At 45.2% G+C, this 18,542-nt stretch overlaps 1 protein-coding gene across 3 annotated transcripts in view; it reads right to left on the reverse strand.

The window, feature by feature from the left end:
• Positions 1–14,617, reverse strand: part of RIPOR2 (RHO family interacting cell polarization regulator 2) — a 109,598-nt gene extending 94,981 nt beyond the window's left edge. For all 3 annotated transcript variants that reach the window (XM_044917724.1, XM_021696826.2, XM_021696828.1), the window contains exon 1: positions 14,509–14,617. In XM_044917724.1, coding sequence (XP_044773659.1) covers positions 14,509–14,569 — 61 coding nt within the window. In that variant the 5' untranslated portion in view covers positions 14,570–14,617. The remainder of the gene's footprint in view (positions 1–14,508) is intronic.
• Between the last annotated feature and the right edge of the window lie 3,925 nt (positions 14,618–18,542).

The raw sequence follows: 18,542 nt of genomic DNA on the forward strand, positions 1-18,542 counted from the left end.
CACCAAAGTGTAATTGGCTGTCACATTCGAAATAGGTCATTCACGCTCAGGCTGCTGGAGGTGAAGATCTCGCCGCCACGGTAGCAAATCCAAGTGCTTTGGTTTAAGCAAATCTCCAGAGAAAGTGGCTTCTCCGAGCAATCCCCCATTAAATAGCTTTCATCGAATCCCGGTTATGTTTTCATTAGCGGCAGCAGGAAGAGCCTGGAACAGCTGTTTGCTGGCAGGCTCGAGTGTGGGGGGGGATGGAAGGCTTTGTTCAGCCTCTTCCTTCACTGACCCTTCCTCAACAAGCCCCAAGGGGCTCCTCGAGGAAGATAAATGTGAACACCTGCTCTCGTTTGTTCTTTGCACCCGAGACGGTGGCCAACTCAGAACGAGGAACGTGACCACCAGGCAGCGGCAGGTTTTAGAAGCACGAAGGTGCACAGGCCTCTCGGAGAAGAGCCTCTCAGCCCTGGGTGCCACGTTCAAAGAGGAATTCAAGGTCAACAGCTGTGGCCGCGTGCCCCTGCGTTTCATATCCTGATTCACAGACGACTGGCCCCTCTTCACTGCTCAGAATACACTTGCCCTCTTGTCCGCAAAGATGTGTTACTCAACTCAAGTACCGGCTGGAATACAAATATTTGACTGGCTATTTTAGTGTTTGGAGAGTTACTCACATGTTAATATGTTCTTGTAATGGTTTTTGAGGATACCCAAGATTATCTTACAGGAGGAAGAACAGTTTTCCCCAGGATTAGAATAAACAGAAGTGGTTGAAGATGTCGCTTGGGGGATTTGAGTTAAAATCAAAGTGAATATGCTGATTGCCAGCTCTTGGTGTTAAATGGATGTGTAACCGAGAAAACCTCCCTGGGGAGGGGAAAGAAGGGAGGGAGTTTAGCAACCAGACTGACCCCTTGCCTGCCTTCTGTTTAGGAAGGTAGACCGAAAACCTCTGTAGGTCTCTTCCTGCGGAGATTCTACGGATGTAGAGCCTTGGAGCCAAAGGGAAAGGAATGCAAGCATTTTCACTTGGTGAGCAGAGCACACAAATCAGGAGGCCACATACAGACGGAGAGTCTTGGATGCTCTTCTACAACCATCGGATTTACCACGATGGTGCTTCCAAGGATAGCAAGCTCTCGCCTTCAAATACACCCTTGCAAGAAGCCTGCCTTGCTCATCCAGCCATTCCCCTCTGCTCTTTCCTTTAATTTCCCTTTAGTGTTTATAAACAGTTTGCATTACAGTCTTGAATGCCTGGTTTTAGGGAACAGCCCATATCAGTCATACAGTCCAATCCCCGTAAGCTAGAGATGAATCTGTGAGTAATTTTCACTGATACATATGTCACCAACACTTCCCGAGCACCCACTGTTGCGGCTGCTTGGAGTGGGACTCGGCGAAGCCAGCCGCCATGTGCGTCTACACTGCAAACATAACCCACCGGAACTGGACCGGCCTCTCAGCCCCCTCCTCCAGCAGCCCCCTCGTCTCAGTAAACAGCCGAATCATCCTTCCAGAGCTTGGGCCAAAGTGCTGGAGTTATCCTTGGCAACGCTGCCCCACCCTTACATCCAGAATTAATCAGTGTCAGGCCTGGGAAGGGCCCCATCAGCTCTCTCCTGGAATACTGCAAGTCTTTCAAGTGGCTTCCCTGCCTTTGCCCTCCAGGCCCCCATCTTCACTTTCAAGACAACAGTCAGAATGATCCTTTTGAAAGGCAAATCAGATTATGTCACTGTGCTCAACACCCACCAGGGTCTTCCCATCTCCCACGGAGCAAAAACTCAAATCCTTACCATGGCCTGTAGGGCTTTACAAGAGCTGGACCCCCCAGAAACCGCTCAGATCTCATCGTCCACCCCTCTCTGCTTTCACACACCGTGCAGCAGCCACACCGGCCTCTGGCTCTTTCTGGAACATTCTCCCCCAGAAGTCCAGGTCAGACCCCACAGCTCCATCAAGCATTGGGGTATCTATCAGCAAAGCCTTGTTCTGACCTGACCACCATGTTCTAGCCTTCTGACCACCTTGTTCTATCCTTCTCACCCTGCACTTAATTTTTCTCCATGACCCTTCTTTCCATCGGACACATCCCGTTGTTCCCTGTCTACTGTCTGTCCCCCTCCATGGCAATATAAGTTCACAAGGGGTGCGGCATGTCACAGTCACTGCTGATCCCAGCAGCTGAATAGAACCCAACCTAGTGCATGGCAGACATTCAGTAAGTCTTCTTTTTTTAAAAAAAAAAATTTATTTATTTGAGAGAGAGAGTGAGAAAAAAGAGAGAGAGAGAGCATAGCAGGCAGATGCAGAGGGAGAAGCAGGCTTCCCACTGAGCAGGGAGCCCGATGCAGGGCTCGATCCCGGGACCCGGGATAATTACCTGAGCCGAAGGCAGATGCATAACCGACTGAGCCCCCCAGGCGCCCCAGTAAGTATTCTTTAAGTGAATGAATAAGCAAATCTTATATCCCTAAACAGTTCATAAGCTCCTGAGCAAGCTGTGTCTTCTGATGATGCTACTCCTTTCTAGATAAGCCTCAGTAAGTGCCCATCTCAAACCACTGATGCAGAGATTCTAAAAACTGATTCCCAACCAGACGGAAAGTGGTAAGAAGAATTCCCATACCTAACTCTCATGCTATTCTGTTATAAAGAACACAGTCTTTCTAAGATTGTCAGCTAAGTCCAGCCTTGGTCAGAATCAGCCACTTCTATCTCTCATGGAAATTCAGTTCCCTCCTGTGACATTTATGTGTTTCAAGAAAAAGCAACTGTTCTGCAGGCTTTCAGGAACTGCCTGGTACTTCCTCTTCTTGGTTCGTTTGTTTGAGTGTAGTTATTCCTAACTCTTTTTTTTTTTTTGATGTAGTTATTCTTAACTCATATATATATATATATATATATATATATATATATATGCGGTAAAATGCACATCAGACTTACCATCTTAATAATTCTTAAGTGTATAGTTCAGTAGTGTTAAATACATTCACACTGTTCTGCCACCAATCTCCAGAGCTCTTTTCGTCCTGCAAAACGGAAACTCCATACCCTTAAACAACTCCTCTTCCCCCCTCTTCCCAAGCCTTGGCAACCACCCTTCTGTTTTCTGTTTCCAGACATTTGACTACTTTAGATATTTCATATAAGTGGAATCATACAGTATTTGGTGGTGTTTTTGTTTGTTTGGTTATGACGGGCTTCTTTCACCTAGTTTAATGACCTCAGTTTCCTCCACATTATAGCAAGTGTCAGAATTTTCTTCCTTTTTATGGCTGAAGAATATTCCACTGTATGTACGGACCACATTTTGCTTGCCCATTCAGCCATCGATGGCCAGTTGGGTTGCCTGCCTCTCTCGACTTCATGAAGACTGATGCTGTAAACTCAGGGTACAAATATCCCTTAAAGACCCGGCTTCCAATTCTTTTGACTATATACCCAGAAGTGGAATTTCTAGATCATATGACAGTTCTCTTTGTAACCTTTTGAGGAGCTGCCATACTGTTTTCCAGAGTGGCTGCACCAGTTTGCATTCCCACCAACAGTGGACAATGGCTCCCTGACTCTTTTTGACAACAAGATATTTTCCCCTCCAGCAATTTAAAACTCCTCAAAGATGCCCAATAGAGCTGAACATTCCTGCTGTTTCTAACGCTTAGCAACCAGGAGTCAAGCGGCCCCCACTAAATGTGCATAAGTGTGTGTGGTGGCGCTTTTCACTCATTCCTTCATGCCTGTTTTGAAAAGGCTTCCTTGTCCTCAAATTAACATGCGGGCTAAGTGGACACGCACTGGTCTGCATTGCAGACGAAGGGCAGTGGGCAAGAGCCAGCTCTGTCTTGTGGTGACCAAAACTCTGCTAATCCCATGTTATCTTCTCATGCAAAGGTAAGTTGTTTCTATTTGTAAGCCGGCCGAGGCAGAGGGAGAAGCAGACTCCCTGCTGAGCAGGGAGCCCGATGCGGGGCTCGATCCCAGGACCCCGGGACCATGACCTGAGCCGAAGGCAGACACTTCACCGACTGAGCCACCCAGGTGCCCCAATAAGTAGTCTTTAAATGAATGAAAAAGCAAATCTTATATCCCTAAATAGTTCATAAGCTCCTGAGTAAGCTGAGTCTTCTGATGATGCTACCCCTGAGGCCTGGCTTGGTCACCCCACAGTGAATCGGGAGACTTGGGGTGATGTGTGTGGAAGAGCCAAGAAAAGGACTGGAATCATGCTCACACATCAGTGGTTCCTTACCACGAGTTTCCAAGGACTTTGGGCCTTGGACACCTGGTGACCCAAAGAGTCAAAAGGGGAGGAAAATCCCTTGAGCTGATGCAGAGATGTGAGGGGAAAGGACCGTGGACACCCCCTGTGTGCTTTCTTTCACCTCATTCACTGGTGGGCTGGGAGAACGCATCCCTAGTCCCACTGTGTCTTCCCCTAAGTGATGTTGTGCCCTCTCTTTGGTTTTGTCTTAGACCACGGATTTTTCATCATCCTTCCGGTTGGTATTACAAAGCAGTGTCATATGGTGACATGTATTCTCTTAAAAGAATATTTAAAACAACAAAGGGGGATAAATCTTCCTCTTAAATGGGGATTTAAAAATAAGATCCTCCCAGCGGATGTGAAAAGGAGAAGAGCTGGAGGGAGACACGGTTAAGAAACTCGCAGTGACCTCAAGAGGCAAAATGATTTGGAATTTGGTAACGTAGACCTGGGGTCAGCAGACTTTTTCTAGAAAGAGCCAGATAGCAAATATTTTAGGCTTTGTGGACCAAGAGGCAAAAAAACAAGGAAATTGTGTAGCTACCTCCATATAACAAGAGAGAAAATAAAATTTCACTTATTTTTATTGACAAAATTTAAAGTATAATTGAGCACTTGCTCTTTTTTGGTATTCCTGGTCTGCTTAGGAGAAGAATGGAATTCTTTTTCTTTGGGAGAACATTTTGCATAACTGGAGTTCAAGGTTTACTGTTCCCCATCACCAAATCGATTGCAAATGTTCGTCTGTAAAAACCATTCTCATCTTGCAGGCTATGAACAAAAACAGTGGGCTGGGATCGGCCGCAGGCCATGGTTTGTCGACTCCGGACTAGGTCAAGAGGGGGCAGAGAGCCACTGACTCCCTGCGTGCCCTGTTCATCAGCACCTGGCGCGTCGTAAAGGCTGGGGTATCGTCAGTGTTAGGAGGATACACGGGGCTTTTCTCCATCCTCTGCACTCTAGCCCGCGTTGTAAATAACCAGAGGTTGTGTTGTCTTTTCTCATACAGATGGCGATGCTCCCGACCCACCATCAGTTGTGTCTCCAGGAGTGGGGAGGATTTGGGCCGATCCATTGCTAGTCAGCCCTGCTACAGCTGATATGACTTCTGACCCAGCTGCCCAGTTACGTGCAGTGGTCATAACTTCCATGGAGTGGGGCTCCACCAAAATGTGTTGATTAGTTCACAGCAGGTTGATCCTATTAATTTGTTCTCTGCCCCATGCAGAATTACTATTAAGCAACTGAGCTAATATTTGTCTTCCTGGACGTGTGTGTGCACATTAATATATTTACAAAAATATATATATACAAACAGATCACCACAATTTCCTCCAGGAGTTTTTATCATTGAAAATATTTTAAAAAGCAGTGGAAGTAAAAACACTGCACTAGGAGAGAGGACGTTCGATGTTGAAGCTTCATTTAAAATCTTAATGGCTGTCCTAAAATATTGTGACATGTATATAATTCAAATTTCAATGGGTGTTATTAGAAATGTTTTAACAAATATAGAAAGCCTAGCCTTTCTCAGATTACTGAGACGGGGGAGGCAGTAACTGTGGTATGTTTACCGCAAGTAAATATTTACCCAGGAAATAGGGACTGTATGTCATTAAAGATACTGTTAGAGATATGATTCCTGACCTCCAGAATTCCTGACCACGGCGAGGGGACTCTCTCCACAAGGAAACTGCCCTAGTGTCTATTACTCTTTAATACTCAAATAATTTCCAGAGGGAGACCAGATTGGCTAACAATAAAAAATGGGGGGCGCCTGGGTGGCTCAGTTGGTTAAGCAACTGCCTTCGGCTCAGGTCATGATCCTGGAGTCCCGGGATCGAGTCCCGCATCAGGCTCCCTGCTCAGCGGGGAGCCTGCTTCTCCCTCTGACCCTCCCCCCTCTCATGTGCTCTCTCATTCTCTCTCTCTCAGATAAATAAATAAAATCTTTAAAAAAAAAAGGGTAAGAAATCACATACTTATTTTGTGCCAAATGATGGGCTTATTCTGAGCCCTGCCTTGGTCACATGGTGGAGATGAGATAGCAGCCAGGCTTATTAATTCATGAGCCAGAAACACCTTTATATTCCCAGGGAAGTATCTGAAGTGAGCACTCTGAATAACTCTGCTCTCGTCAGCTTGTGTCTTTGTCGATCACAGGCCAGGAGTAGGAGAGGGGAATTGTATAGACTTGGGAGGCTGGGGCAGCTGAGAAAATCAGTCTGATAATAACTGACACTTACATAGTAGGCCCTTAATGATTTTCCATTACCTCACACATTATCTCCTTGAACTTCACAGCAGTTTTCTCAGGAGGTCACCACCACCACCACCATAACCACCATCATCATCACCACCACCATCATCACCACCACCATCATCACCACCACCATGGCCTCCACCATCATCACCATGACCACCACCACGATGATCACCACCACCATGACCACCATCATCACCACCACCATCATCACCACCACCATCACCACCACCATGATCACCACCACCATCATCACCACCACCATGATCACCACCACCATGACCACCACCACGATGATCACCACCACCATGACCACCATCATCACCACCACCATCACCACCACCACCATGACCACCAGCATGACCACCACCACCATGACCACCATCATCACCACCATGACCACCATGACCACCACCACCATCACCATGGCCAGCATCACCACCACCACATGACACCATCATCATCGCTATCACAATTACCATCACCACCACCACCCCAACATCATTATCACCATAATTATCATCATCCCCATGTGGAAGAAGGAAAGTCAAGCTTCTGAAGGGTTAGGTAACTTTCCTAAAGTCAAACTACTAGTAAATTGAAATAGATCTTTTGAGTCCAAATATTTTGCTCTTTCTACTACGCCCTACTATTCCCTCAGTTTGGAAGTCTGAATGGTAATGATCAAAGATTTAAAAACAATGGTGGCTCTAGAATTTTTGTAAGCAAAGTACTTAGTATAGCAACATGGCTGGAGAAGGGGTTTGGCCCTCTGCTAGAAGTTGTTTGCAAGCATATAACTTTATATCCAGAGTGTAGATCACTCAAAATAGCCATGTTTTCTGAAGAAGCTTTTTTATCATGTTTTTTTATTAAGAGTTAAAATTCTAATTTATGTTTCAGTTTTTAGGGATACTAATGGAGATTAATTGGGGGCTGAAGTATGCCCCACCGCAAAGACATCCTTGGTACCCCTCAGTATATAAACCAGAAACTGAAGGAGAAGAGTTTGTTTTTCCTAATATTTCAGTCACATAATTTATCTGAAAGTAGTTAAAAGTGCCTTCCACAAATCACATCTGCATATTTGATTCTCTGACATACTTTTCTTCATGTACCATTCTAATCAGTTTGTTGTGCTGATATAAATAAGAAGAAAAAATCCCACCATAGAAAATATTTTCATATTTACTCCTCAGAGTTTCCCCAATGCCAATTTAGAGAGAAAAAAGTTCTATTCAACTGCTCAGCCAGCTGACTCCACTTGTGATCTGAAAGTCAAGGTATTCTCTTCTTGTTTCTTAGCTGAATGGATGGTTTAGAATGAAGTTGAGAGGGAGAAGGGTCCAGCTGGTTTTCCCCTGTTGCTGTTTTGAGTGGTATAGTATATTTAAACATTTAACCCCCAATGATCCAGAGACTAAGAAGGAAAACATTACAATTTAAAGATGGCACCATAATCTCATCACTTTTCAGAAGGCAGCAATTTGTTCTTTCCTCTCTTTGTTTTATTTAGAAATGTTTATTTCCTAGGGCTACACCTCATTATACAGCTGAAGATGAAATACCAGATCTTTTTCTCTGTTTGCTAGGTTATCTATTACTGACAATCTTTACAAAGTTGACATAGTGTTTTTTTCCTCTCTTAAGTTCTTACTTTGTATCCATCATTGACCTTCCCGTGTCTTCTGCCTGAAGCATTTGCTCAGGGAGGTAAAGCACGGAAAATGTAAGATGTTGAAAGTTCACGTGAGAGTGATGCTAATATAAAGTATTTTTAATTTGTCTTCCGGAGTAAAACTAGCCACTATACCTGCTCTTTGCGATCCAGCATAGGTCAAAATCCTCTTAAAAATATCTAAAAATGACCAAGTAGATTGTTTTATCCTGGAAGGGAAATTCTAGATGCCTGTTGAGATATGCTCTGTCTACACAGCACAAAGTGGTTTTTCAGCTTAAATGACCTGGTGTCCCTACCAACAAGGATCGAACACATCAGATACTCATCAGATCCCTCCCTCACTCCAGGGTGGACGCGTGTTAGGGAATCATCCCACTCCCAGTCAGCCAGGTTCATCCACATCTCGGTCTCCCCAGAAACCAGCCCCCAGGATAGCCTGGAACGTACTGAGTATGTTCACTATCCTACCAGCACACGGGCACCTGGGTGGCTCAGTAGGTTAAGCATCTGCCTTCGGCTCAGGTCCTGGGATCCAGCCCCACATTGGGCTCCCCGCTCAGCCAGGAGTCTGCTTCTCCCTCTGCCCCTCCCCCCCTCATACACACACACGTGATCTCTTTCAAATAAATAAAATCTTAAAAAAAAAAAAATCCCCCCAGCACCTACATTTTTGGGTTCACTTTCTTCTCTCCATTTTACTTGCCAGGACCAGTCACTATTTTTTTTTCTTCCTCTCTAACTCTTCTCTGCCCTTCTTCTGGTAGTGGAAATAGTCATTTCCATTTGACTCAGCTAATACCTTTTCCTTCTTTAAAATCTCTTCTGAAACCCACTGAATCACAAACATCTTTGTTCAACATCGCAGCTGTTTGGCAAACAATCAATAGGCAAAATTTAGCCATCCAAAAATAAATGAGAAGCTGAATAAGCCTGACACTTGCTAAGCACAAGAAAACATGTGAGGGACAGTTAACTGGAGAAACCACATCTCTCACTCATATGCTGACTTGAGTAAGTGAAGTGACTTCCATCAAGGGGGAAGGCAATGCTACCAGTTTATTTCTCCGTTTTGGTCATAACAACTACACATTTCTTTTGCGTAAAAACATTTTTTTTTGCCACACATAAATGGGTATGCTTATAATTTTCATTCTCATGTCCTATAAAAGACATACTTGAGTAGGTCTTATACCATTCCTAAAAGGACTTGGTGGTGGCTCATAAAGATATGAAATAAGCATTTAAAATGCTTTATTTGTGCTATTGGGCCCCTTTGGCTTTGGCCTGATCTAAATAGGTCACTCCGAGGTCACTGGAGGCCATTAATCGGGGGGGGGGGTGTGGACTTGTGGTTAAAACAGCCCACATAGCTTCAGTGCAATGTGCTCTTTTAGTTTGTCCTCCTGAAATGACACCAGCTCTTTGGCACCAACCAAAGAAAGCTTCCTAGACATCCACGGGAAGGGAATGTTCTGCAATGACCCAAGACACAGGTGACGGAGGCATGACTTACTGTGGGGACGTCTGTGTCTGCTCCACAACCTGTGACAAACAAAGGAGGGAAAACCACTTCCAAGCGAAGTGTTTCTCCAGGACTCCGAGGGGTGGAAGCGGATCCAAGCAATCTTGGCAAATCACGAAAGCGAAGAGTGACCAACGGTTTTCAACTCAGGAAACTAGGGCAGCTCTTTCTACCCGTTTTCCAATCCCATTCCGTGGGTCCACTTGAGAACCCCAGATATGGATTTTTGGAGAAAGGTCCAACATAGCTAAATACTAATTATTATATTTATACGATGTAAAGCGTGGCGTAGTCAAACAAAAACTCCAACTCTTCCTAGCCAAGATGTGTATCTTTTTATGTTCTTTAAAAAAAAAAGATTTTATTTATTTATTTGAGAGAGAGAGTGAGAGAGAGAGCATGAGATGAGGATAGTCACGGGGAGAAGCAGACTCGCCTCTGAGCAGGGAGCCCGATGCAGGACTCGATCCCAGGACCCCGAGATCATTACCTGAAACAAAGGCAGACGCTTAACCGACTGAGCCACCCAGGTGTCCCTGTGTTCTACCTCTTAATACTTTTTACTTAATACAGAGGGTATGACTTAACCTCTGAACTTTTAGGATTTATTGGTTTTGTACATATCGTTAATTTAATCTCTTCTTTCTTTTAACTTCGGAAAGGGCGAATGTAATTCAGGAAACAACATCAAAATACACCAGATTCGAGTAGACAGCATAATTGTTTCCCTATTAAAAAATCTCTTCCTTGGCTTCATAAGCAATAGAGACAGAAAGTGAGCATCACTTCTACTTACAGTTCTTTTTTTTTTCTTTCATAAATCTTTTGCAGTTTTCTTGTTCTCTCTAAACTGAAATTCCTTTTGAATGGGAAAACGTGCTAATTTACTTAGCCTGGGGAAATGAGAGAGGTTTGGTTCAAAGCGAGTGGTATTTTTTCCTAAGTATCTGCTGGTCTGTCCAAGAGCAACAAACAGCTACTGGTTGAATGTTTTCCCTGTGGCCCGTTCATCCTCATCCTGGAGGGTTCTCCTCCTCTGGGGAGGTTTACCAGGGACCCAGGACAGAAGTATTCTCATGCCCTGCTGCATTGTACCAGGCCCGGAGAACCTTCGAAGGTCCTGCAAAAACTTTGCTGTTTCCTGTGGCCTTTCTGGAAGCAAGGTCTTACAAGGCTCATGAGTGTCCAGGGAATATAGGAGCCCGAGAAATACTTTGCACTCATAACTGTGAACTCGAGGTGTGTTATTATTCTAACCGTTGCACTTGACAAGAGAGCACTGAGCGGGGCCGAAAACGGGGCAGTGACTTGTGGCTTTGAGGAAAGAAGCAGCTTTAATGGGTGCCAAAGAGTCATTTCGGCTGCAGAACCAGAGACCGACCGCCACCGGGGGAACCGTTCCCTCCCACACACGGACTCTGTTCTGTTCCCGGAAGCTGGCTGGGGGCCTCCAGTGCGCACGACACTGTTTTCTCTTATTATTCTGATCACCACCAGAATTGCTATAGTTATCATTACTATAATTGTCCATCCAGCTACCTCACTCACATACACCAGCCTAGCTGTCAAGAAGGCACAGTGATAAAACAGATGAAAGCCCTTTAATTTGATACGTTTGAAATAACGATGGGAAAAAAGCGTCCCCTTCCAATGCCTGATCTTTCCATACCTTGGTAATCAAATTGATCATTCTCCCGAGAAAGAGTAAAGTCTACCTGATAGCAACCATGTTCTGAGTGGCATGATGATGTTGGGTTTATTTGGAAAGCAAACCTGAGGCGCTCTGTGTATGTGTGAGAGAGAGAGAGGATGGAAAATAGGGAGAATAAATATCGGGACTTCTGGAGGGAAGGTGGATCGCTGCTTCTCTCTCTCTCACTAACCATTTGCAACTCTCCCCTAGTACAAGAATGGAGGGACACACCAGTGCTTCTTAATTCTGTGAACCATAACATTTTCTTTAACCACAGAAAACAATAGCTGAGGCAAACAGGATCTCAGAAAGGCAGTTAAAAAAATATTGTGAGCATGACTCATTTTTTTTCTTCCCAGATCTCTATGTGGTCCATAAACCTAAATGAATTTACATATACTTGTAAGCAAATGGACCTAAATTCTACATCTGTGCTCCTTTAGGGGGAAAGGGTTCTTTAAAAATGTGTCCATTGTGAGGAAATATGGTTGCCTTAGTAACAAGCTCCTGGGCATTTTCCTTCCATTATATCAGAACCAAAAGCTTTCTGCTTTCCTAGGCCTGTTAAGTGAGCCGAAAGCTCGGATGAAACATAGAGCAAGCTGAATCCCTGTAGGTAAATGCATGTCACCGTGCAGAAAAGATTAAGTAATAGAATGCTGGAATTCTTTAAATGAAATCTTACAGAATGTGTAATCACCCCTCTTGTTTTAGATGAAGGTGAGGCTCAAAGAGAGGACATGACTTGCCCAGGACCCTACATCCACACGACGTCAGGGTCAGCGCTCGGATCCAGCTGCCAGTAACTTGTCGGATGAATGTTCGCCATCTCATACCTCTGAACGGTGGTTTATGAAGCTGAAGGTCTGTAAATCAGTCTTATTTTGAATCCATTAGGTTACCCCAACATGTGACCAACTCTTTTTTTTTTTTTTGATTTTATTTATTTGACAGCACAGATAGGCAGAGCAGAAGGCAGAGGGAGAGGGAGAAGCAGGCTTCCCACTGTGCAGGGAGCCCGATGCAGGGCTTGATCCCAGGACCCTGGGATCATGGCCTGATTACCCCAACATGTGAAAAAGCTCTTGGGCTTCCCCTTCTATTCCATAGTAGGAACTGGTATTTATTGAGCACTTACTATGTGGTAGGCACTATTCTAAGCCCTTCCCTGCAACAACATTTAATCAGCCCACCGCCTGTGAGGTTGTTACTCCATTTTATAAGTGAGTAAACTGAGGCACACAGCAATGAAGTAACCTGCTCACGGTCACAGAGTGATTTAGGGGCAAAGCCCGGGCAGTGTTAACCCCACTGCTGAAACTCTTGACTGCCACCCCCAGCAGAACTTGCTTAAATGAAGCACCAGCTGGCCAAGCTCTCGCAGAAATAGGCAAACATGAGCCAGAACTCAGAGAACCAAATAAAAATACACTGGATGTTGGACTTACAAGGATTCTTTCGCTCATCTTTGGAGATTATGTTCCATGAGAAATTCAGTCCAGAAAGTGTAAAGCATATCACATGTGAAGCACAATGCAAATATTACGAATCTATTGTGAAGATGATCTGTATGACCCAACAGCACTGAGAAAACCAGGTTAGCGTAGCGAGTTACGTAACTTGCATAAGTCACAAAAGGAGTTCGAGGCACATGAGATTTTGAATCTGCATCTTGTCCGACTCCCCACTTGAGTCTTACCCATGCCTGTTGAGGTTGAGATAATCACCTTAATCATCAGGAATGCTCATGGGAGAGATCCTACAGGTTCATCAAGCCTGCTTTGCTGAGGTCTTAACTCTCCCTCAGGGTGGGGCCACACATAAACCGTAGTGTGGCGCATCGGACTATAGATGGCGCTCTTTAGCACCATAGTCAGACACACGAAGAATCGCTTTGGGGAAGAGAAATGTGGTCTGGGGGTTTTGTGGGTTGGGTGAAAAATCAGCATTGTCCAATCTAGGCTAATCTTCCTAGCTGTAAGCATTTTTTAAGTCCTGCAGGGAGTAAATATCTAAGGTCAAATTTCAAGAGGCCCTAAATACCTGTCATCAAGGTAAAGCAACAGATTGAGAAGTTGGCAAACACCAAGCAAGCTGGTGTAGGTATTCTTCAACCTGATTTTGGTTATGATAAAACTTCACATTATGATTTTAAATATTTCTGAGGTCAGAACAAAATAACGGAAAGACATCGAAACACTGGTAGTGGTTACACCCTAGATGAGTAGGTTGCAAAGGAGTCTTACTATGTATACTCTGTAATTTTTCTTCAGTGGATTTGTATTAGTTGAGTAGTCACTCAAAATTTTACTAGTGCTCATTAAAAATAAAATTACTTGATAGAGTTTTCGAAAACTAGCTATGGTTTCTTACGGAAATCAACCCAAGTGATGAGATCCCTGAGCCCAGATTACCATTTATTTAGACAAGTTCAAGTTCTAGAAAAGCTCCATCTCCTTGGCAGCACTTGGACAAGACATCTGCAGGTTATGAGATTAGCCACTGAAAATTATAACCTGTATAGCCAAACCCCACCCCACAGGTCTGCTTGTGGAAGAACCGCAAAATAAGAAGGGAAAACTACATGGTGCCAGTGAGTATCAGAAGCTAGCATCCCAGCTGGAAGAAAAGGAGGAGGGCGTGGACAGTTGGGTGCCAAATACACCTGAGGAAGAGAAAAAGATTCAAAGGGAAAGGGAGACGGAGGAGAAGCAGCTGGTGCAGATGAAAGCAATATGGTGCCATGGAGAAGCATCCATGGTCCATCTGTCCACCAGCAGCTCAGCGGTATGCAAAGCACCACGACAGGCTTCCCTTAACGTGTTAGGCAAGAGAGCACAGAAGGACGGGGAATAACTGAGCGCTCATTTCCTACCCTAAACATTTATCTAGCCATGACTTAAAAAAAAAAAAAAAAAGATATTTGGAGGAACCAGTCAACTCCCTCGCGTCCTGCTTTGCCTTGTATTCGTTGGTGCCTAGATGGATACCCACAACCACCAGGATGCTTTCAAAATACCCCAGCTGGGCAAAAGTTTCAAAGCTAAGCAAAGCAGACCAGAATGGGTCCTGCCAGAAAGACATTTACCTTCACCAAAAATATCATCCTCTTCCTCGCCCAGGAGCTCCTCGGGGTCCAGATACTGCATCTTGGAGAGGGCGATCAGCCGGCGACAGCAGGAGCGCAGCACGCACGCTGACAGTCCGCACTGACAACAGGGCTCCCCGGGGCGATTTCGTCTCCCCTGCTGCAGGTTGCGAAAGCCCTCAGGGAGGCAGCTTCCGCCTCTGCCTCTGCCCTCGGAAGGCAGCTTCATTCATATGAATAGGCTCCCTGAGCCTTTCCGAGTGCATTCCACGTGGGGTAATTCTCTCCCCGAGAAGAATTTTGGGGAGAAGGGGGGTCTGCAGATCCGGTTCAACCTGAACACAGACACCACCATTGCACAGTCTGAGTGCAATGAATTCTTTCAAAGCTACAACCTTCAGTTTTTCTTAAAGAGAAAGGCAGGCTTTTAACTTTCTTAGGAATTTGAACACAATGGGTAGCGTTGTAAGACAGGGGGCTGTTCACATCTATCTTGCTTTTGCGTCCATGACAATTTCTCCCAGAGCACAGCCAGCCACTATGCCACACTGAAGAGGCATTTGGGGGGACCAAGCTTCTCGTTCACTCGGTCATAGCTGCCTTCTTTCTTTTTGCAAACCTCTTGCATTTGAGAAGGAGAAACTTTACAAGTGTTTAAATTGAGTTCAGCGCACGTGTAGGTTCTTATTGGCTCAGTTAATCTACGGCCAAGCAGTAGGTAACGTGTTTGGGTCAAACCACTTCCATTTCACAGTATCGACTCCGTCTGGGTCTTCAGACCACCACTAACATAGAAGAAAACCGACGCCAAAGGCAACTCCTCCCAGAGTGGGAGGAGTCACCAACCAGGGAGCCTTCACAGGAGCACTGGGCAGGTCCCCATAGGAACTACCCAGAGCTAAGTTCCCTATGGGGCTCAAACACCAGTATCTGAGTGATACTGCAACTTCGTGTGAGGCTCCAGAGCTCTCTGTTGTGTTGTAAAGACCTCACAGGTGGTCAGAAGCTCAGAAAAAGCAAATAGAGATAATGGCGAGGAGTTGTTAGCCCCCAGGGTTGACTTCTGGCAACTATTTACTGAGTAGGGTTTAAAAAAATATAGATGATAGATGATAGATAGATAGATTTAGATTTTTATTTATTTGAGAGAGAGAGAGTGAGAGAGCTCACGAGAGCAGGGTGAGGGGCAGAAGGAGAAGCAGACTCCCCGCTGAGCAGGGAGCCCAACGTGGGGCTCGGTCCCAGGACCCCGGGATCATGACCTGAGCCGAAGGCAGACGCCTCACTGACTGAGCCACCCAGCTGCCCCTAAAAATATATTTTTCATTCATTGGCTTTATTTTTTAGAGCGGTTTTAGGTTCACAGCAAAATGGAGAGGAAGTAAGGGTTTTCCTATCTACTCCCTGCCCATACACAGGTGCAACTGCCCCGTTAGCGCCAGCCGCATCCCCATCCCCAGCATCCATCATCAGAGAGGTGTCTTTGTTCCAACTGCCGAGCCTACGCTGGCACATCGTAATCACTCAGAGTTCACAGTTCACCTTAGGGTTCGCTCTTGGTGTTGTACACTCCATGGATTTTGACAAATGTTTAATGACATGTATCCACCATTACAGTATCATAAAAAGTAGTTTCAGTACCCTAAAAACCCTCTGTGCTCTCTTCTTCATCCACCCCTCCCACCCACCTCCCGGCAACTGCTCATCTCTTTTAACTGTCTCCATAGTTTTGCTTTTTCCAGAATGTCATATAGTTGGAATCATACAGAATATAGACTTTCCAGGTTGGATTCTTTCACTTAGTAATACACATTTAAATTTCTTCCACGTCTTTTCATGGCCTGTGAGGTCATTTCTTTTTAGCGCTGAATAATATTCCACCGTCCATATGGACTACGGGTTCTTCATCCATTCCTCTCCGGAAGGATGTCTTGATTGCTTCCAGTTTTGGCAATTACAAATGAAGCTGTCAGCAACATCCATGTGCAGGCATTGGTGTGGACATAAGTTTTCAACTCCTTTGGGTAAATACCAAGAAGCACAACATAAGAATATGTTAAGTTTTGGAGGAAGCTGCCAAACTGTCTTCCAAAGTGGCTGCACCATTTGCATGCCCACCAGCCATGAATGAGCACTCCTGTCATTCCATATCCTCACCAGCCTTTGGTATTCACAGCGTTCTAGATTTTGGCCATTCTAATAGGTGTGTAGTGGTTTCTCATCGTCTTACTGAATGCTTTCGGAGAGACTGGCACTCTGCAAGCTCAGAATCTGTCTTCTCTATCAACTGCACCCTTCACATTACACCAGCTTCTCCCAGGGGAGAGTAAGGAAAGTGGGGCTGCAAAAGCCCAGCCATGAGAAAGTGTAACCAAACTCAAGGGGTTTGTCACTTGGGGTGCATTAAATTGAATACAACCCAAGTAAGTGTAAGAAGCAAAGAACTTTTTATTACTTGTTACAAGTAAGAAGACAGGGACCTAGCTCTCAAAGCACCATCTCCCCCTGGGGCTAGCACGGGAAGCTTTTATTCAGTGTATTAGGGGGCGGGGGTAGGGAGCTTACATATACATTGGGGAACTCACACATATTCTATTACTTAGGCACTTGGGCTCAGTTGTACAAGTCTAGCGTGTCAACGTGCTATTGCGTACACCCCATGTTCAAAAAATGGCAGGAAACCCGGCCCATAGGAGGAGATCTTCATATTATAATGAGCTAAAAGTAACTTCAGGACAACTCGGGGGAGGGGGACTCCTGCACAGGTCCTCAGCTCCAAACCCGCTCAAACCGGCTCACAGGAGGGACTATCAGGTGAAACACCTAGCTGGGTGTCTCAATGCTGAGGACTACTCTTTCCGCAAAAGAAAACACATTCCTTCCCCGCCTCCCCCCGCCTGCCTCCCCACTTTCCCCGATAGCTTTCAGCCCTCTGATTTGAGTACCGCCCCACTGCATGCTAGCTAACAGAGGAATTCTAGAGTCCGTTGGTTCACGAAGGGCTACTTGGGCACCAGCAATGGGCTCATCCCTGCTCTGGTTGCTGTGGGGTTCCCCAAAACAGCATGCAGCTCAGGGGCTGCTGGAACCTCCAATCCCCCTCAACCAGGGCTGGGACCGTCCCTAGGGCAGAGTTTGGAAATATGTGAATGTTTGGGGTTGCACAATGACTGGGGGTTTACTGGTATTTAATGCCTTGGTAACCTTCCTGCAATGCATGGGGCAGTGGCTCAAGAGAAGAACTGTCCAGCCCCAAAGGCCAAAAGTGCCTCTCCTCCACTTAGAAATACCGAGAGGCAGACAGCTGGGGCGGACGCCTTCTCTAGCTCTCCTTCGCTTCCCTCCTTCCTGACCCTTCTACCACCACCCCCCACCCCGATTCCCACTCAAATGACTTTTCTGGTCAAGAGTTGTACTTAATGACTTAAAATTAATAAAAATGGATCTGAATCGTAAGATGGTGCAGCCACCACAGAACAGTATGGAGATTCTTCAAAAAATTAAAAATTAAAAACAGATGCCACAGGATCCATCAATCCCAGTTCTGGGTATATATCCAGAAGGATTGAAAACAGGATCTTATCTTGAATTGATACCTGCTCTGCCATGTTCAGTGCAGCATTATCCACAAGAGTCAAGATGTGGTAGCAAGCTAAATGTCCATATATATCTCTCACCTTCTTGATCCATTCAATAATGGACCCATCCATAATCCATCCAATAATCCATCCGATAATCCATCCCTAAATATTATTCAACCTTATAGAAGAAAGAAGTCCTGTCACACGTGGATGAACCCTGAGGACATGATGCTAAATGAAATAAGCTGATCACAAAAAGACAAATATGACATGATTCCCCTTAGGATGCATCTAAAGTCTTCAAATTCATAGAAACAAAAGAATGTGGTTGCCAGGGGCCAGGGGGAGAGGGGAATGGGGGCTGTTGTTTGATGGGTGTAGGGTCTCCGTCATGCAAAATGAGAAAGTTCCAGAGATCGGTTGCACAACAATGCACATATAGTCAACGGGGCT

This window comes from Neomonachus schauinslandi, chromosome 8 (genome assembly GCF_002201575.2).
Source record: "Neomonachus schauinslandi chromosome 8, ASM220157v2, whole genome shotgun sequence".
NCBI lineage: Eukaryota > Metazoa > Chordata > Mammalia > Carnivora > Phocidae > Neomonachus > Neomonachus schauinslandi.